Below are 22,229 nucleotides of genomic sequence, written 5' to 3'. Positions count from 1 at the left end.
TTTTGAGCAAAAAAATCTTCAAAGATTATGGAACGGACCCAAATCTTTGCTGTTGCATAAGGCTGTAATCTGATGCATCTTGGGCATTCTCATTATCAAACAGTGGAATATAGGAATTTATTCTCCCTCTGTTCCTAAACTAATCGGATATGCTTACGCATGGATACTAGCGTCCTGGTCCTTGGGATGCTATTTGCTAAGAGGTATTTTAGGCATTGTGACGCAACGAGCTGTTCATGGACAAATTTGAAAATCCACGGAAATTGGTTGGACAAATCCAAGGTGATCTTTGCTCATTGTTTTGCCCAGAGACTGACAGACACAAGCTGGGTGTCGACTCTTTCCCTAGGTTTTATTCCATAATACAGTACACTCTGAAAATAGACACAAAGGTTATTTTTAAATCTTGTTTGTCATGGCTAAAGAATTTTTTAAATCTCAAATAAAACACCAAGCTTAAAAACAGGATTGCATATGGTTTATTCGTGATAAAAGCACGTATTAATTGTAATTATATCCTCCCGAGTGGTGCAGCGGTCTAAGACACTGCATCACAGTGCTAGAGGTGTCATTACAGACCCGGGTTCGATCCCAGGCTGTGTCGCAGCGACCGGGCGACCCATGAGGCGGCACACAATTGGCCCAGCGTCGTCCGGGTTTGGCCGGCCGGGATATCCTTGCCCCATTGCGCTCTAGCGACTCCTTGTGGTGGGCTGGGCGCACTTCGGATGCCAGTTGTATAGCGTTTCCTCTGACATATTGGTGCGGCTGGCTTCCAGGTTAAGCGAGCAGTGTGTCAAGAAACAGTGCAGCGTAGCAGGGTTGTGTTTTGGAGGACTCATGGCTCTCGAGTTGCAGCGATGGGACAAGACTGTAACTACCAATTGGGGAGATAAAGGGGTAAAAAAAAAATCTACTTTGTAATTATTGTGCAGATGTGATGGCTATCAACACGCCCTATTCAATGTACAGTAGTTTGCTATTAAAAAGTATTACTGTCAGATCTGACAGTGCTTATAGTGATGCTTTATTTTGTCATAAGGGAAAAGAAGGGCTTAACGTGTAGAAATAAATACTTTTTCTATTGACCGTGGTCTCTTACCTCTAAACCTCATGGTATCCCTTCTCTCTCTCTCTCTCGCTCCCTTCTTTCGCTCTCTCTCTCGCTCCTTTCTTCTCTCTCTCTCTCTCTCTCTGACCCCTGTCGCAGTCAGTAAAGATCTGATGGGAGGCTACCTAACACCGCTCAGTCTGATCAGGTGTTGTCCAGTAAGCGACTTTAGGGCCCTCATCTCTTGCGGTCAGCTAAATGCTATCCTACGCTGGATCTCACCACGTTCCCTGGTCTCCTGCTCGCCGATAGGGTCCCAGATTTGTGACCCGCAGCACTTTTCCAGAGTACAGTCGATTGGCCCTACTGATGCCTACTCATGCTTTACTACGACCCACCTCTGCGCCAGAAGACATCTGGGACTATACTACACTTCCTGTCTGTCTGGCTGTCAACATGCACTAACTGCAGATCAAACACTCCTCTTTAGCTTTGGTTCATATTACTGTCTCATTCTCATCTTGCCCAGGTGTCATTGGCCAGGTTGTAGGTGTGTGTGAGCGTGCATATTTATGTGTGCGTGCGTGTGTGCGTGTGTGCGTGTGCGTGTGTGTGTGTGTGTGTGTGTGTGTGTGTGTGTGTGTGTGTGTGTGTGTGTGTGTGTGTGTGTGTGTGTGTGTGTGTGTGAGAGAGAGAGAGAGAGAGAGAGAGAGAGAGAGAGAGAGAGAGAGAGAGAGAGAGAGAGAGAGAGAGAGAGTTAGACAGTGTGTGTGAGGGGAGGAGAGGGTCACTGCTCTATATCCCACCCTTCTCAGGTCAGATTCCTCCTTGGACAAACTAAGGGGGTAATTATTGATTAATCAGTATACTGTACATTAATGCGCTGGATGGATCGGAGAGGGGAGAATCACCGCAGATCACTGGCAGAGAGCTTTCATATAGCGGGCCAGCCAGGCGGCCATCTTAAGAAAGGCCAGGACAGGAAGAGGTGGAGGGAAGGTGGGAGCAGAGGCTGATGCTGCATTTTGCAACTATCACACTGTTGATGGTAATATGACATCTTTAACACTGTACACCTACCACCATTATAGGAAATGTGTATACTGCAAATATTACAGTTTAATGAGAGGTAAATACTTCAGAGTGGCTGCGGATCTGACTGAAACAAAACACAGGTATGCTACAGTTTAACACCATCTACTCACTGTACATAATTCAAAACAACATTGTACATAACTAAAAAGGCCTAAATGCATATTCCTATGAAACTGAGATCAAATGGTTAGCATGAAGATGCTGCGTGGATGTTTCTCCGGTTAAACTTGGAAGAATGATAATTTACGATTGGCAGTGAGAAATGTGAATGGAGGGTGACCACAAAAATATGTGTGTAAAATAAAGATAAACAAATACATGCGCAGAACATGATATGGGTCTTCCAGGGGGGGCGGGGCGGGACAAAAAAGACAACTATTACCATGCCAATGCTGATGGCTTGATGGTAGAATGCACTTAACATGGAGGAATGGCGATGGATCACTCATATAACACTCTGCACACACCCTAAATGAAAGACACAAACACTGGAACGAAGTGAGTTCCCTAAAGTGCAGTGAACTCAACTAGGAGACATTTAGTGGCCTGAAGCTGTGTTATGCAAATACACAGTCATATGTGAGAGCATCGAAGCTTTCCTGTTGTTTTTCACTGTTGTTTATGATATCGCTCACAGTTGCAACCCCAATGGGTATTACCATAACAAAGCTATGAGGCATGGCAGCAGTGCACTCTGTAGCCACTAGAAGAATGGGAACACAGCACGGTGCTATTTCAGGCCCGTGGAGAGGTTGTTATCATACATTACTCTGGGGCTTTCACACACAGAGACATAAACATGCACATAAACTCAAACACACATATACGGGAGGCACACTCATGGACACACACGCACGCATACAGTTAACTGCCCAAAGAAAGGAAACACCATCATAAAGTGTCTTAATAAGGCGTTGGACCACCAGGAGCCAAAACAGCTTCAATGCACCTTGGAACAGATTATACAAGTGTCTGGAACTCTATTGAAGTGATGCGACATCATTCTTCCACAAGAAATCCCATCATTTGATGTTTTGTTGATGGTGGTGGAAAACACTGGCTCAGGCGCTGCTGCTGAATCTCCCATAAGTGTTCAATTGGGTTGAGATCTGGTGACTGAGACGGCCACGGCATACGGTTCACACAACAAGCTCACACAGTCTCACATCAGAATTAGATGTTCATCCATGTATCTCAAACGTCAAATTTCTAAGTTGCTCCAAACGTCAAATTTTGAAGTGTATGGTTGCTGTATGGTTCCAAGGTTAAGTTTATTCATTAATGCTGAATTCTTAAATTTAGGCATTAACTATGAATGTGTCAAGTAAGGCTTAAGGTTTGGGAAAGGCTTGAAACAAAAAATATAAGCAAAACAAACTTTATCGCTGGATTTTAGCACGCGACCTTTGGAACATGAGGGAGCCTACTTGAAGGTAAAAGTGATCACTGTTGCCCATAGGGATCTGTTTCCACGTCATCTCCTGACGTCCCTCAGAAATGGATGGACATCGAATACTGACTTGTATCACGGGTGACCTGCCTGGGTTTACATTGTTTTCATGCTCATCAAACCATTCAGGGACCACTCGTGCCCTGTGGATTGGGGAATTGTCTTCCTATGGGGGCATAGCCATGGTAGCCCAAAAATGTGCCAAAATAATGACCTGCCCAGAATTTTGATACATAAGCCTAAGCATAATGCAATGTTAGGTGCTTAATTAGCTCAGGAACCACACCTGTGTGGAAGCACCTGCCTTCAATATACTTTGTATCCTTATTTACTCGTTTCCATTATTTTACCTGTACATACATTAACACGCACGCACGCAGGCACGCACGCACGCACGCACGCACGCACGCACGCACACACACACACACACACACACACACACACACACACACACACACACACACACACACACACAGAGAGAGAGAGAGAGACCAATCTTGGGTTCTTCATCAGGATCTGTGTTTTTTATTTCACCTTTATGTAACCAGGTAGGCCAGTTGAGAACAAGTTCTCCTTTACAACTGCGACCTGGCCAAGATAAAGCAAAGCAGTGCGACACAAACAACAACACAGTTGAGTTACACATGGAATAAACAAACGTACAGTCAATAACACAATAGAAAAAAATCTATATACAGTGTGTGCAAATGAGGTAAGATTAGGGAGGTAAGGCAATAAATAGGCTGGAGTGGTAATTACAATTTAGCAATTAAACACTGGAGTGATAGATGTGGCAGAAGATGAATGTGCAAGTAGAGATACTGGGGTGCAAAGGAGCAAAAAATAAATAACAATATGGGGATGAGGTAGTTGGAAGGGCTATTTACAGATGGGCTATGTACAGGTGCAATGGTCTATGAGCTGCTCTGACAGCTGATGCTTAAAGTTAGTGAGGGAGATATGAGTCTCCAGCTTCAGTGATTTTTGCAATTCGTTACAGTCATTGGCAGCAGAGAACTGGAAGGAAAGGCGGCCAAAGAGGAATTGGCTTTGGGGGTGACCAGTGAAATATACCTGCTGGAGCGCGTGTTACTGGTCGGTGCTGCTATGGTGACCAGTGAGCTGAGATAAGGTGGGGTTTTACCTAGCAAAGATTTATAGATGACCTGGATCCAGTGGGTTTGGCGACGAATATGAAGCGAGGGCCAGCCAACGAGAGCATACAAGTCACAGTGGTGGGTAGTATATGGGGCTTTGGTGACAAAACGGATGGCACTGTGATAGACTAAATCCAATTTGCTGAGTAGAGTAAATGACATCGCCGAAGTCAAGGATCAGTAGGATAGTCAGTTTTACGAAAGTATGTTTGGAAGCATGAGTGAAGGATGATTTGTTCCAAATTTGGAAGGATTTAATTTTGGATTGGAGATGCTTAATGTGAGTCTGGAAGGAGAGTTTACAGTCTAACCAGACACCTAGGTATTTGTAGTTGTCCACATATTCTAAGTCAGAACCGTCCAGAGTAGTGATGCTGGACGGGCAGGCAGGTGTGGGCAGCGATCGGTTGAAGAGCATGCATTTAGTTTTACTTGCATTTAAGAGCAGTTGGAGGCCATGGAAGGAGAGTTGTATGGCACTGAAGCTCGTCTGGAAGTTAGTTAACACAGTGTCCAAAGAAGGGCCAGAAGTATACAGAATGGTGTCGTCTGTGCATAGGTGGATCAGAGAATCACCAGCAGCAAGAGCGACATCATTGATGTATACAGAGAAAAGAGTCGGCCCGAGAATTGAATCTTGTGGCACCCCCATAGAGACTGCCAGAGGTCCGGACAACAGGCCCTCCGATTTGACACACTGAACTCTGTCTGAGAAGTAGTTGGTGAACCAGTCGAGGCAGTCATTTTAGAAACCAAGGCTGTTGAGTCTGCCGATAAGAATGTGGTGATTGACAGAGTCGAAGCCGTCGAGGATGACTGCGGCAGCTTTTCAATCTTTGGGGATCTCAGACGATACGAAAGAGCCGTTGAACAGGCTAGTAATAGGGGTTGCAACAATTGCGGCAGATAATTTTAGAAAGAGAGGGTCCAGATTGTCTAGCCCAGCTGATTTGTAGGGGTCCAGATTTTGCAGCTCTTTCAGAACATCAGCTATCTGGATTTGGGTGAAGGAGAAATGGGGGAGGCTTGGGCAAGTTGCTGTGGGGGGTGCAGGGCTGTTGTCCTTGGTAGGGGTAGCCAGGTGGAAAGCATGGCCAGCCGTAGAAAAATGCTTCGTGAAATTCTCAATTATCATATATTTATCGGTGGTGACAGTGTTTCCTAACCTCAGTTCAGTGGGCAGCTGGGAGGAGGTGCTCTTATTCCTATATTTGGGCTTAGAGTTTCACAACTCTAAGCACGAATATCAAAACAGATCATCAGAATGTTTCACAACTCTAAGCACAAATATCAAAACAGATCATCAGAATGTTTCACAACTCTAAACACAAATATCAAAACAGATCATCGAAGCACATTTTCAGTTGACTGATTACAACACACTAATTCACAAAGTCACTTGTTCACTGCACCAAATTACTCCTCACAGAGCACATACGTCAGTTCAACGTCTTGTTTTGATTTATATTTGGTTGAGTTGTCAACTAATGTGAATTCAATGTGAAACCCCCCCCAAAAAATCACCATGTCATTGGATTTAGACGCAGGAAACGAAATACCCATTTTTCACATTGATTCAACGTCAACACATGCATTCTTGGGCGGGGGGGTGAAATGACGTCGAAACAACGTTGATTCAATCAGTTTTTTCCCAGTGGTTCTTTCCATTAGGATACATAGTCAATCTGAGCATCTGCTTTTCAAAAAGCAATATTCACTTTACTTTTGATATGATTTTGTTGTCATTTGTTAACAATAAAATTAACTATCACTTAATCGAACTGCTCAAAACTGATAACTACTACACCAAAATGATGTAGTCCCTAGTTAACGGATATAGTTTGATAATTGCTGAACGCTGTACATTTATATCTTTTTACCTCATAATTGTATCAATTTGAGTCAATTTATCTTGGAAGGTAAAACCAAATCATACAGTTGAAGTCGGAAGTTGACATACACTTAGGTTGGAGTAATTAAAACTTGTTTTTCAACCACTCCACACATTTCTTGTTAACAAACTATAGTTTTGGCAAGTCAGTTAGGACATCTACTTTGTGTATGACACAAGTCATTTTTCCAAAAATTGTTTACAGACAGATTATTTCACTTATAATTCAATGTATCACAATTCCAGTGGGTAAAAAGTTTACATAGACTAAGTTGACTGTGCCTTTAAACAGCTTGGAAAATTCCATAAAATGATGTCATGGCTTTAGAAGCTTCTGATAGGCTAATTGACATCATTTGAGTCAATTTGAGGTGTACCTGTGGATGTATTTCAAGGCCTACCTTCAAAGTCAGTGCCTCTTTGCTTGACATCATGGGAAAACCAAAAGAAATCAGCTAAGACCTCAGGAAAAAAAATTGGAGACCTCCACAAGTCTGGTTCATCCTTGGGAGCAATTTCCAAACGCTTGAAGGTACAACGTTCATCTGTACAAACAATAGTACGCAAGAGACGTGTTCTGTCTTCTAGAGATGAATGTACTTTGGTGCGAGAAGTGCAAATCAATCCCAGAACAACAGCAAAGGACCTTGTGAAGAAGCTGGAGGAAACAGGTACAAAAGTATCTATATCAACAGTAAAATGAGTCCTATATCGACATAACCTGAAAGGCCGCTGAGCAAGGAAGAGGCCACTGCTCCATAACCGCCATAAAAAAGCCCGACTACGGTTTGCAAATGCACTTGGGGACAAAGATCGTACTTTTTGGAGAAATGTCCTCTGGTCTGATGAAACAAAAATAGAACTGTTTGGTCATAATGACCATCGTTATGTTCGGAGGATAAAGGGGGAGGCTTGCAAGCCGAAGAACACCATCCCAATCGTGAAGCATGGGGGTGGCAGCATCATGTTGTGGGGGTGCTTTGCTGCAGGAGGGACTGGTGCACTTCACAAAACAGATGGCATCATGAGGGAGGAAAATTATGTGGATATATTGAAGCAACATCTCAAGACATCAGTCAGGAAGTTAAAGCTTGGTCGCAAATGGGTCTTCCAAATGAACAATGACCCACGCATGCTTCCAAAGTTGCTTAAGGACAACAAAGTCAAGGTATTGGAGTGGCCATCACAAAGCCCTGACCTCAAATCCTATAGAAAATGTGTGGGCAGAACTGAAAAAGTGTGTGTGAGCAAGGAGGCCTACAAACCTGACTCAGTTACACCAGCTCTGTCAGGAGGAATGGGCCAAAATTCACCCAACTTATTGTGGGAAGCTTGTGGAAGGCTACCCGAAACGTTTGACCCAAGTTAAACAATTTAAAGGCAATGCTACCAAATACTAATTGAGTGTATGTAAACTTCTGACCCACTGGGAATTAGATGAAAGAAATAAAAGCTGAAATAAATCATTCTCTCTACTATTATTCTGACATTTCACATTCTTAAAATAAAGTGGTGGTCCTAACTGACCTAGACAGGGATTTGTTATTAGGATTAAATGTCAGGAATTGTGAAAAACTGAGTTTAAATGTTTTTGGCTGAGGTCTATGTAAACTTCCAACTTCAACTGTATATTGATGTTGCTGTAATACTACATCAGCCAGTATGCTTCAATAGGACAAAGTGGAAAGAGTCACTCTATGTGCTACCATTTGGAATTATAGTGTAGTGCAGAATGCACTGCTGAAATATCTGGGTTGTATATAACAATATACACAAAATATTAGGAACACCTTCCTAATATTGAGTTATACCCCTTTTGCCCTCAGAACTGCCTCAATTATTTGGGGAATGGCCTCTACAAGATGTTGAAAGCTTTCCACAGGGATACTGGCCCATGTTGACGCCAATGCGTTCCACAGTTGTGTCACGTTGGCTGGATGTCCTTTGGGTGGTGGACCATTCTTGATGCACACGGGAAACTGATGAGCTTGAAAAACCAAGCAGTGCTGCAGTTGTTGATACACTCAAACCGGAGAGCCTTGCACCTACTACCATACCTGTTCAAAGGCCCTTAAATCTTTTGTCTTTCCCATGTTGTCTGAGATCCCCAAAGACTAGAAAGCTGCCGTGGTCATCACCCTCTTCAAAGGGGGCGACACTCTAGACCTCAACTGCTACAGACCTATATCTATCCTACCCTGCCTTTCTAAGGTCTTCAAAAGCCAAGTTAACAAACAGATTACCGACCATTTCGAATCCCACCGTACGTTCTCCGCTATGCAATCTGGTTTCCGAGCTGGTCATGGGTGCACCTCAGCTACGCTCAAGGTCCTAAACGATATCATAACCGCCATCGATAAGAGACAATACTGTGCAGCTGTATTCATCGATCTGGCCAAGGCTTTCGACTCTGTCAATCACCACATTCTTATCGGCAGACTCAACAGCCTTGGTTTCTAAAATGACTGCCTCGACTGGTTCACCAACTACTTCTCAGACAGAGTTCAGTGTGTCAAATCAGAGGGCCTGTTGTCCGGATCTCTGGCAGTCTCTGTGGAGGTGCCACAGGGTTCAATCCTCGGGCCGACTCTTTTCTCTGTATACATCAATGCTGTCGCTCTTGCTGCTGGTGATTCTCTGATCCACCTCTATGCAGACGACACCATTCTGTATACTTCTGGCCCGTCTTTGGACACTGTGTTAACTAACCTCCAGACGAGCTTCAATGCCATACAACTCTCCTTCCGTGGCCTCCAGCTGCTCTTAAATGCAAGTAAAACTAAATGCATGCTCTTCAACCGATCGCTGCCCACACCTGCCCGCCCGTCCAGCATCACTACTCTGGGCGGTTCTGACAACTACAAATACCTAGGTGTCTGGTTAGACTGTAAACTCTCCTTCCAGACTCACATTAAGCATCTCCAATCCAAAATTAAATATAGAATCGGCTTCCTATTTCATAACAAAGCATCCTTCACTCATGCTGCCAACATACCCTTGTAAAACTGACTATCCTACCGATCCTTGACTTTGACGATGTCATTTACAAAATAGTCTCCAACACTCTACTCAGCAAATTGTATGCAGTCTATCACAGTGCCATCCGTTTTGTCACCAAAGCCCCAAATACTACCCACCACTGCGACCTGCATGCTCTCGTTGGATGGCCCTAGCTTCATATTCGTCGGCAAACCCATTGGCTCCAGGTCATCTATAAGTCTTTGCTAGGTAAAACCCTGCCTTATCTCAGCTCACTGGTAACCATAGCACGCGCTTCACCACCCGTAGCACGCGCTTCAGCAGGTATATTTCACTGGTCACCCCCAAAGCCAATTCCTCCTTTGGCCGCCTTTCCTTCCAGTTCTCTGCTGCCAATGACTGGAACGAACTGCAAAAATCACTGAAGCTGGAGACTCATATCTCCCTCACTAGCTTTAAGCATCAGCTGTCAGAGCAGCTCACAGATCACTCCACCTGTACATAGCCGATCTGTAAATAGCCCATCCAACTACCTCATCCTCATACTGTTATTTATTTTATTTATTTTGTTCCTTTGCACCCAAGTATCTCTACTTGCACACTCATCTTCTGCACATCTATCACTTCAGTGTTTAATTGCTATATTGTAATTATTTCGCCACTATGGTCTATTTATTTCCTTACCTCCCTTATCCTACCTCATTTGCACATACTGTATATAGACCTTTTTCTATTGTATTATTGACTGTATGTTTGTTTATTCCATGTGTAACTCTGTGTTGTTGTTTGTGTCGCACTGCTTTGCTTTATCTTGGTCAGGTCGCAGTTGTAAATGAGAACTTGTTCTCAACTGGCCTACCTGGTTAAATAAAGGTGAAATAGAAATTTTAATTAAATTAAATTCACCCTCTGAATGGCACACATACACAATCCATCTACACTGATTGAAGTGGATTTAAATGGTGACATCAATAAGGGATCATAGCTTTCACCTGGATTCACCTGGTCAGCCTATGTAATGGAAAGAGCAGGTGTTCCTAATGATTTGTACACTCCGTGTATTCCACTTACTATCTGAATGTCATGGATACATTGTAAGCTGATGAATTTCAAGCAGAGAGAGACAGGTGATACTGTATCAGTTGACAAGTCACGTAAGAAATGGTACAGTGTTGCATGGGGCAGAAAAATTGCATATCAAGTTATAGTCAAAAACTGCATGGAAAATTACATTTACCATTTACTATTCTTTCTATTCTGCACTTAAAATGTCTAGTATTTTTCGCTATTGAATAAATGGTAGTTAAAATGACTAAAGGGTAAGCCTATCTCATGTATCGGGGACTAAACGGTATTGGTATGTCATGGAAAACGTTGATTGTGCATGAATGACTCAGGGGTGAAAGATGTGTGAAACCCCAAAGAATGCACAACCAAATGTTCTGAACATTAGATGGGGGGGGGGGGGGGGGGGCATTACAAGTGTTATCAGTTTAGAGTTTTGTACTTCATGTTTAGAAACTATATCATTTGCATCTGAAGAATTTGCCAAAGTCATCGAAAGAAAACTACAAGATGCCAGAGCAAAATACATATGTCTGATAGTACATACACCAATGGCCATAGGAAATAACAAGGATAACGTAGTGTTTTATAATGTGAACCCTCCCTGACATGTCCTTAACTGTGTCCATAAAGCAGCATCTCTTCACTATTCAGCAACATCTTGAAAACACCATTATACCGTAGCAGACATTTTAGCCGTTGTAGAAAAGTGGTGATTCTGCAAACAGGGATTATCTGGGGTTACAACAACATATTTATGTAGCATGAAATGCATTATGGGTTATATTCTCAATATGGCGGCTGCTATGATCCTTTACGTTCAACTCTTCACTATCCAGAAGCACAGAAGAATTCACAGGAACTAGCCGTTTTCATTAATCAGGCGGCTCGTGTGGTCTACATTTTCATGGCCACCCAATGGACATTGAAGAGAACAATGTTGTGATCATTGTATTTTTTTTTGCCTGTGGCAAGGTTACATAGATTAGAAAACTGGCAAGGTTACATAGATCAGAACACAGGTTAGATTGGTCTCAATCCGAAATGTATTAATCATCTCTGGAGTGGGGGTGGAAAGGTCGAAGGGTCTTTAACATAACTGAATTTTAACCGGAGGTGTCATTACAGTGCACATTACCAACACACACACACACACACACACTTAGACAGAAATAAGTGTCTCTAATTACCTCCCCAAAGGCAGTTCTAAAAGGTGCACTGAACTAAGAATAGTGTATGCATGTGAGATGTGGGTTTTCTCTTTGTAGTCTACTGCATCATGTGGTCCCTCCAGTATGGGCAGAGTAATAACCCACTCCACATGACATACCCACTATCCAACTAGCCACTACCCAGGATGGGAACAGCTGTGTGGATTTGGAGAAGGCTGACTGTACACTATATAATCCAGCAGTGTGAGTGGAGACTCCTGCTCACCACTGTTGATTTAGCTCCGTTGTCTCTCTGTGACTAGGGCATACCCACTACAACCAGCGGCATCTAATATGGCGTTCCTTTTCATTCTGATATGGTCTGACCCAAACGGACACATTGGATAGAATCTAATTCTCTAATCATTCATTCCAACAAATGTACAAACAATTACAACATGAACATCACCATAAAATTTAACCGCCACAATGTTAACCCCAAAAAACTACAGACAGGCTCAAAAGCATATCTTGTGTTTACCTGTGACCACCATTCCACCAACCAATCAGTGACTTGGCAGAGAGGAAGGGGAGGAGATGGAGGAGGAGGAGGAAGAAGAGAGCGATGACTCACCCGGTCTCTTTTCGTTTCGACCTTTTCGACCCCCACATAGCCGTACTTTAGAGATAAGGACTAAGATCTGTTTCTGGCACAGAGACTTGTTGCTCTTGGGACAGGGCTTCCTTTTGTTGGCTACAGGTCGGTTTTGTCCGTCGTCCTTGACCGCCCGTTTCTGTCTGATGAGAGAGCTGGCGAGAGCTGCCATCTTCCCCCCCTCTCACCTTTGGGAGGGGGGTGTCTTCCTACCCAACAACCCCTCTCCTGGTGGGGCTGTCTCTGTCCTCAAGCAGCAGAGAGAGATGGGAAGGTCCAGGGAGAGCCCCAGAGGGGGGAGAGGGGTTCTACGCGGTGTTGGGGGTATGGGGGTTAGGTTCAGAGCCCCCTGGAAAAGGAAAGAGCCGGAGAAGGTGAAAGTTCAAGTGCAGTCAAACATCCAATGTTGACCCTCCAGTGTGATGATAAATTAATACAGCAACACTAAAAAAAACACCCAAAACAAAGACCAGTAAGGTCACATCATCAGTCAAAATAAAGAAGGGTGATTGAGGTTAGAATGTCTGGTCGATAAAAAAACATGTAAAGACATCTCCATTTCTTACATTTTTAACCCCACCCATCTTGTCCCTCACGACCAAATCACCAGACAACGAAGTTCAAAATATTGCAAAATCACTAGCCTATCCTATAAGTGTACAATCCCCCCAAAAGAGACAGAGCTCTTTTCTCTGTCATATAAAAATTACACTTCTTCCAGTGAAGAGTGAAATCATTTTGAAGCTCAAACAGCATAAAAATATACAGGCAGTCACCATGTAGTTTCTGGATGCCCAACTTTGCCTGCCGTGGAAAAGCAGGCGTCAGGAATAATGAGCGGAGAAACGGCGCGGTAATCCAGCAGACTTAGATCCAGTGGCAGCATACAGGCGGGATGGTGACGGACTCACAAGAATGAAGCCGGGAACGGAACAGAGGGATGGACAGAGAGAGATTTCTCTTCCGCCTCTTCTGGCATACTCTTTCTCCACACAGCCCTCACCTAACCCCCCCCTCCCTCCACCCAAAGCCAGCAAGTTAGTGTGAGAGTGTGTGTGTGTGTGTGTTTGCGTGTGCGTGTGTGTGTGTGTTTGTGTGTGTGAATTTCAGCAGCCACCATCAGTAGAGGTGACATTCATGAGAGAGAGAGAGAGAAGGAGAGAGAGAGAGAGGGGGAGAGAGCGATAGTGGAAAAGAGAGAGTTAGGGGGAGGGAGAGAGCGGCTGTGATGGGAGAGAATGAGATCGACTGGGAATGAGAGGAAGAGGAGAGAAAGAGAGAAGCAGAGAGAGGCTGAGGAGAGAGAAACCATGCAGCCACCTCTTAACGCTCTTAGAAGAGATACAATTTCTCTGTCGCGCTGCCTCCCCATCCATCTGACTGTCCGTCAGAGGTGGAGAGCGAGAAAGAGAGAGAATGTGTGTGTGTGCGTGCATGCGTGCTTAAGGTGCATGCATAAACACAACACTTTTGGGTACATCCCTGCATATGGTATGTGTTTCTGTTTGGTGTGTCTGCTCTCTGTCATTCACCATCTTCGTTACACTAGTATGTCATGCTGACTCTCTCTGGAGACTCTGCTGCATGTCTCCCTCCCTTTTCCCTCCGCTATTTCCTTCTCTCTCCTCAAACTCCTCATATGAAATGGAGGGTAGAAAAAGCAGGTTTGCTTACAGAGACGGTCATTGAGTGTCTGTCAAGGAAGGCTGCTGGCTTACGCTAACCGTGACAGATACACGACCTGGGACAGATTGAGTTAGACAGCCTCCCCCCTTCCCTCCCGCCACAACACCCACCACAGAACACCACCGGCCCTGGCTCTCCAAGCCCAGTCTATCACATACACTCATCCAGTCGCACACACGCACGCACGCACGCACGCACGCACGCACGCACGCACGCACGCACGCACGCACACACACACACACACACACACACACACACACACACACACACACACACACACACACACACACACACACACACACACACACACACCACACACACATTGACACTCACACTCACACACAGAAAAACATAGAGTGCATTCGGAAAGTAGCAAAGGGTCTGAATACTTTCTATTATTTTTTATTTATTTATACATTTGCAACAATTTCAAAAAAACGGTTTTCGCTTTGTCATTATGGGGTATTGTGTGTAGATTGATAAATAAGACAAATCATTTAATCAATTTTAGAATAAGGCTGTAGCGTAAGAAAATGTGGAAAAAGGGAAGGGATCTGAATACGTTCCAAATGCACTCTATGCAAAGTTCCTGGGTAAACCCTTCCTGGAGAAATTGCTTAGTTGGTCATTAACATTGAACATATATATGCAGTATTTACAGTTAAGAGGCTCATGACGGGCCGGCTCCCACCTGTCATGTTATCCTATTTGTCATCGTTGTTTACCTTGCATGGTTAGCAAAACTGTTATTGAGCATAAAATCACCCACAGTAATTAACTCGTCCCGTCCCTCACACCCCAATAAAGCCTATCAATCACTTCCATTTTATTTGGCATGGCACCTCTTTTACCATTCAATCACCATGGAAACCAGCAGTGGAAGCAAGTTGAAAATGCAAGGTCGATTTACATTACGCCTCCTCGATTGGGAGCAAGGTCAACACTGATTGACAGGTGACAGTAGACGTCCGGTCTCCACGGGGAGGAGGAGGGAGAAGGAGGAGGAGAGCGGAGGGAGCGGGGGTGGTGTGGGTTAATACAGTTAACATTGACAAGGAAACAGGAAATATGTTTTCCTTCCATCTGAGCCTCCCTCTGTCTGTCTGTTTGCATGCACTACTTTATACAGAGCACATACAGACAGACACACGGACAGATGGACACACAGGCAGAACTCATGCCATAAGACGAGCAGAGTGGAGAGAGGAGACCAGAGTCAATCTCCTAATGGAGAAGACATTACACACATTGCCAAGACTTTTACAACTCCTTCATCTCTCTATATTAGAAGTCTAATAATAGTAGTGTAACACCTAATTAACGCTAAGTGAGTGTTTAGTAGATGTAAGGTGGGGGTCAAGGTTAGCAAATGTTGGGAGCTTTCATTCATTTCTGATTAACATTATCAATGTGATTTAAAAAAACATCTGTATTTGTTTGTTGTATTCAAAAACACTTGTCACTTGTGATGTATTGAGATACAGGGGAAGAGATGGAGAGAAAGGTGGATGAATATTTGTGTTTTTAGATGACTTTGTGTTTTGAATGTAGTTGCAGGGACTTTGTGTTTCTCAGTCTGTCTCTGTGGCTCTCATCATAGAGGACGGCTTAAGTGCGACCTTGATCTGCTTTTCCGAAGCTACTGCATTCCACAGAGGACCCCAAGACTTGCCTGACAAATGTGGGCATCCCTTCCCTGAGTTCCCCTTCATTGTGGGGGGGGGGGGGGGGCACAAACACAGGCGCACGCACACACACACACAAGCACACGCACACACACAGGCACGTCCAAACAGTTGGCCCAGTTCTGTCTCTCTGTCACCCCCTCGCTTTATCTCTCTCCCTCTCCCTCTACCTCTCTCTTTCTATCACTGCTCCACACAGATGACAGGAGGTATCCTTCAGTAATCCCCCCACCATTATGTAACCATGTGGAATACCAGCCTCCCGGTTGCAGAGATGATATTTGTAATGTCCATGACCTCCCGGTCAGCTCCTCATTAGCAGTGAGCTGCAGATATCATTTCCATTCTCTGGTATTTACTCAGACCGCCTGGTAATTATGTTTGAGGCCTGAGTGCCGCTCTGCATTATGTGTGTTTGAGTGTGTGTGTGTGTGTGTGTGTGTGTGTGTGTGTGTGTGTGTGTGTGTGTGTGTGTGTGTGTGTGTGTGTGTGTGTGTGTGTGTGTGTGTGTGTGTGTGTGTGTGTGTGTGTGTGTGTGTGTGTGTGTGTGTGTGTGTGTGTGTGTGTGTGTGTGTGTGTGTGTTGTGTGTGTGTGTGTGTAGGCATGCGTGCGTGCGTTAAAGTAGAGGGGTCTGAGTTAGTGAGGCTTGCAGGCGGGCAAGCAGCTGTGGGGCTGTGGGGCCATAGTTTGTGTGTGTGTGCATTCATCTGTATGTAACGTTAGTGCCCAGTAACCAGATGTTTAGAATATTAAGTCATGTCCATCAGAGTAATCATCAGGTTGTGTTTATTGGGCTTATAACATCAATGTCACATTTTCAAACAGACCAAATGGCAGTCACTCAGATCCATAAACATTTCCATTACTGTTGCATAAAATATTAGGTAAAGATCCATGTCATATAGCAGGGAATGTTGCATTGGAATTGTCATCTGGTTCAGCTACCCCATTCTGTGAACGTCAGGGGATTTGTAACGAAAGCCATTTAGACTTCAAGGAAATTTGAGACAGCGATGTTTTGACTTCCACCTGCAATCCAGCACAATCCTCTCTTTAGATGGTCTCCTCAATTTCCTTCCCTCATTTCCCCAGGAAAGAATGTAAAAACAAATATGACAGCTATATTAATATGACCCTTAATCTGATGGATTAGGAGAGGAGTTAGGATAGTATTGGGCACACAAAATCGTGTGATTTCAGAGTTAATCTACCGAGAACAGCTTCTCATCCTCCCAAAACCTCTGAGTCCATTTTTCACATTTAACTACACAAGTCAGTTAAGAACAAATTCTTACTTACAATGACGGCCTAGGAACAGTAGGTTAACTGCCTTGTTCAGGGGCAGAACGATTTTGACCTTCTCAGCTTGGGGATTCGATCTAGCAACCTTTCGGTTACTGGCCCAACGCTCTAACCACTAGGCAACCTGCCGCCCCACAAATACAGACAGTGACAGGAACGAAAAGGGGCGCTGAGGACAGAGATGTGTGTGTGTGGGTGGGTGTGTTTATGCACGTGTCGGTTTGTGAGAGTGTGCGTGTGTGCGCCTGTGCGTTTGTTTGTCTCTTTTAAAGAGAGGAGGAGGGACAGAAAAGAATAGGTGGCGAGAAGTAGATGTAACTCAGATATCCCAGGAGTCTCGGGGCCATAAAGATCACAGTAATATATCTGAAAGACATGCAGAGATAGGGACATACCACTGTACAGCAGAGCGCCTGACTACATTTACTGGCCTGAGTGGAATAGAGTGGAAAGAAAAAGAGGCTATAAAACAGATAGGTGGAGAGAGGTTTGTGGGCTCTATATTGAATGATGTTACTTCATGTGAATTTAATAACTTTTTTGTGAATGTGGTTTCCTCTCTGTCAAAGACAATTGAGAAAACTGATGGAAATCCTTTGTATTACGTTAAGGGACATTTCCCTTCTGTACTTCAGTTTGATCCTCCTGGTGTAATGGAGGTGATGGAGGTAATTGGTAACTTAAAGATATTAGCAGCAGGCCATGATGAGATTGGTGCCTATTTGGTGATTTCAGTGTCTCAAATCCTTTACGCACAGCTGCACGTTATATACCAGGTCGGCTGGCCTTCTCTAGTCAATAGTAGGCTCAGTCACTGGTACACTTTTACAAAGCCATTTTGGGTTTACTACCATTTTATTTGGCCATTTTTATTGTTCAGAAATGTGGTGGGTACTCTCTTCGTTCGCAGGACTTTATCCTGCTACCTGTTCCAAATGTCCAAACTGAATTTGGAAAATGGGCTTTTATGTACTCTGCGCAATCGCCCTGGAAAGCCTTACAAAATACTTTTAAACTCGAAGACCTTGTCTCGATTGGTGTTTTTAAATCATTGATGAAGGATTTTGAGGCTGATTCCCTGACCTGTCAATGTTTTTAATTTACAGTTTTATGATTTAGTTATACTCTTGTGAATTCTATGTTTTTTTACTAGATTACCTGTAGTTTTTAATGTGGTCTGTCTGTAATTGTGTAATGACTTGGTGCTGCGATTAGTGATCGATTCATTTATACAGTTGAAGTCGGACGTTTACATACACCTTAGCCAAATACATTTAAACTCAGTTCTTCACAATTCCTGACATTTAACCCTAGTAAAACTTCCCTGTCTTAGGTCAATTAGGATCACCACTTTATTTTAAGAATGTGAAATGTCAGAAAAATTGTAGAGAGAATTATTTATTTAAGCTTTTATTTCTTTCATCACATTCCCAGTGGGTCAGAAGTTTACATACACTCAATTAGTATTTGGTAGCATTGCCTTAAATTGTTTAACTTAGGTCAAACGTTTCGGGTAGCCTTCAATATGCTTCCCACAATAAGTTGGGTAAATTTTGGCCCATTCCTCCTGACAGAGCTGGTGTAACTGAGTCATGTTTGTAGGCCTCCTTGCTCGCACACGCTATTTCAGTTCTGCCCACAAGTTTTCTATGGGATTGAGGTCAGGGCTTTGTGATGGCCACTCCAATACCTTGACTTTGTTGTCCTTAAGCCATTTTGCCACAACTTTGGAAGTATGCTTGGAGTCATTGTCCATTTGGAAGGCCCCTTTGCAACCAAGCTTTAACTTCCTGACTGATGGCTTGAGATGTTGCTTCAATATATCCACATAATTTTCCTCCCTCATGATACCATCTATTTTGTGAAGTGCACCAGTCCCTCCTGCAGCAAAGCACCCCCACAACACCCCTGTGCTTCACGGTTGGGATGGTGTTTCCTCGGCTTGCAAGCCTCCCGCTTTTTCCTCCAAACACAACGATAGTCATTATGTCCAAACAGTTCTACTTTTGTTTCATCAGAACAGAGGACATTTCTCCAAAAAGTATGATCTTTGTACCCATGTGCAGTTGCAAACCTGTAGTTTGGCTATTTCATGGCAGTTTTGGAGCAGTGTGATGTCAATTAGCCTATCAGAAGCTTCTAAAGCCATGACAACATTTTCTGGAATTTTCCAAGCTGTTTAAAGGCACAGTCAACTTAGTGTATGTACATTTCTGACCCACTGCAATTGTGATACAGTGAAATAATCTGTCTGTAAACAATTGTTGGAAAAATTACTTGTGTCATGCACAAAGTAGATGTCCTAACCGACTTGCCAAAACTATAGTTTGTTAACAAGAAATGTATGTAGTGGTTGAAAAATGAGTTTTAATGACTCCATACTAAGTGTATGTAAACTTCTGACTTCAACTGTACAATCATAATTAGTAAGTTTTGTTATCTGTTTTAACAAACCTTTTTATTGTTGTACTTATGTATTGTATATAATTTTTTTGTGGTGTGGTTTTCATGTAAGCCATTGGGCTTCCAACCAGACCTGCACACCGTTTTGTTACTTTTTGTTCATTTTTATCTGTACTGTTTATTACTTGTTTTCTTTGGTGCAAATAAATTAAACAAAAATACAACTAAACTAAGCGTTGAATGATTTGAATAAAGAAGGCAATAAAATATCTGCAGGGCCAGTAAACAGATATCAATGACGTCAATTACTGGAGGCGGCACAACCATCCAGTATTAATCAGTGGTTGACCAAACTGTGTGAACTCATCACCGCTGCAGCCACAGCTGACACTCCAAGGCATTCTGATGACGGCACTGAACTAGTCATGCTCGTCAAAACGTTACCATGTGATGATCCATTTGGCTGTTTCTGCATAGCTCAAGACTGTAATAGCCCACTGAGCTAAAGCATCAGTGCTATTTGGAAGCTAACTGTGGTGGCTGGTGGATGGTCTGATGTACTGTAAATAACCTGCATAGTAGATTTCAGCACCATGGACAACGATACCATGGACAGATCCTGAGCTCTGACATTCAGCACCGCTGAGTTGTGGATAGCGGCCGTCTCAGGGACAATTGGTATGTCATTGGAAGGTTATACCTACTAGTCTATTGATAATCACCAAAAAGTTCTCAGCTCTGTCCGGGAGAGGGTTTGCAGAGTGTCCATCCTGTTTGTCCCTCTTGAGCCACCGTAGCAACAACATAGCCAGAAACACTTCCTCAGAATAGTCTGAATGAATCTAAGATAAATCCAAAAATCGTTTTTGCTGAGGAGGTCTTAGTAATGCAATTTTACATCCAGCTCAGATGTTTGGTGCAGTCTTTCTCAAGTGGAAAAATGTCTCTAGTCTCTCGTTTAATGACAACAGACACTTCATGTTCCCATTCCATGTTCCGATTCCTAGTACTGTTGACCAATCACCATCAAATGGGCTTAGACTTCGGGTACCAAACTTCTACTTGCCTCAAGAAGAAAATGCGTGTGCAGGAACAGGCAAAAAAATAATCTGCCGAAGACCAAATCAAACAAAAATGTCACAAAGCTGTGTCATAATATACGTATGCAAGAACTGTTTTGACTGGGAAGCATACGGTAAGCTTTAGAGCATCTGCAAAATGACTAAAATGTGAGGTGGAACAGTCTGTGAGGGACAGAGGATTACACTCAAGAAGAGGGTTCTGTTCTGAACACACCAGGTAGTTGTAACGATCGTTGTTGGAAGGATGGTCAGACCAAGATGCAGCGTGGGGTAGGTTAATCATTTTTATTTATGATAACTGGCACAAAACAAGAAAGAGTAACCAACAAAACGTACAGCCTTGTAGGGCTAAAAAGCAACAATACAAAATCAAGATCCCACACACAACAGGTGGAAAAGGGCTGCCTAAATATGATCCCCAATCAGAGACAACAATAGACAACTGCCTCTGATTGGGAACCATACCAGGCCAACATAGAAATACACAAACTAGAGTACCCACCCTAGTCACACCCTGACCTAACCAAAATAGAGAATAAAAAGGCTCTCTAAGGTCAGGGCGTGACAGTAGTCAAGAGCACAGGAAACAGCACCCGGTGCCAGACAGGAAACAGCATACAGTGCCAGACAGGAAACAGCACACAGTGCCAGACAGGAAACAGCACACAGTGTCAGACAGGAAACAGCACACAGTGCTAGACAGGGAACAACAGCACACAGTGCCAGACAGGAAACAACAGCACACAGTGCCAGACAGGAAACAGCACACAGTGTCAGACAGGAAACAGCACACAGTGCTAGACAGGGAACAACAGCACACAGTGCCAGACAGGAAACAACAGCACACAGTGCCAGACAGGGAACAACAGCACACAGTGCCAGACAGGGAACAACAGCACACAGTGCAAGACAGGAAACAGCACACAGTGCAAGACAGGAAACAACAGCACACAGTGCCAGACAGGAAACAGCACACAGTGCAAGACAGGAAACAACAGCACACAGTGCCAGACAGGCAACAACAGCACACAGTGCCAGACAGGGAACAACATCACACAGTGCCAGACAGGGAACAACAGCACACAGTGCCAGACAGGGAACAACAGCAGGGCAAATACACAACAACTACAGATCATGGAAACTCAGAGGTCTCGTCTCATGGACCACTGATGTATCTACATTGTAGCTGTACTTACAGTACACTCAACGTTACTTGTGCAACGTAATCATTAGGAGCAGTGTGTTGTTAGGAGACTTGTTTGGTGACGTGTGTAAAAGGGAGGAATGATTGCTCTTGGACGTGACGGAGTTAACAGCTTATGTTAGTCTCCTTTACTATGTTGTTTGACTGTGATTAAATATCACTGATAAACAACGGGGCTGTAAATACTCTATAAATAACATCTCGGCGCTCCCGTTCTATCCAAAGCTATCCAAATAGCACTAACCACCACTCCAAATGATGCTTTCATTTTTGTTTTTAATTAAAATATTTTAAGAGCCTTACATAAAAGCATTAGTGGTCGCGAGGCTTAGCGCAATACCCATTTATGTGAGATTATGGTAAGAGACATGA

The 22,229-nt window shown here is 43.6% G+C and overlaps 1 protein-coding gene across 1 annotated transcript in view; it reads right to left on the bottom strand.

Annotated features, from left to right (window-relative positions):
• Positions 1-13,688, bottom strand: part of LOC139537155 (fibroblast growth factor 11-like) — a 63,568-nt gene extending 49,880 nt beyond the window's left edge. Inside the window, exon 1 of the mRNA XM_071338119.1 lies at positions 12,474-13,688. Coding sequence (XP_071194220.1) covers positions 12,474-12,666 — 193 coding nt within the window. The 5' untranslated portion in view covers positions 12,667-13,688. The remainder of the gene's footprint in view (positions 1-12,473) is intronic.
• Positions 13,689-22,229: the final 8,541 nt, after the last annotated feature.

Source organism: Salvelinus alpinus, chromosome 13 (genome assembly GCF_045679555.1).
Source record: "Salvelinus alpinus chromosome 13, SLU_Salpinus.1, whole genome shotgun sequence".
NCBI lineage: Eukaryota > Metazoa > Chordata > Actinopteri > Salmoniformes > Salmonidae > Salvelinus > Salvelinus alpinus.
This window is presented reverse-complemented; position numbering and strand designations above follow the sequence as displayed.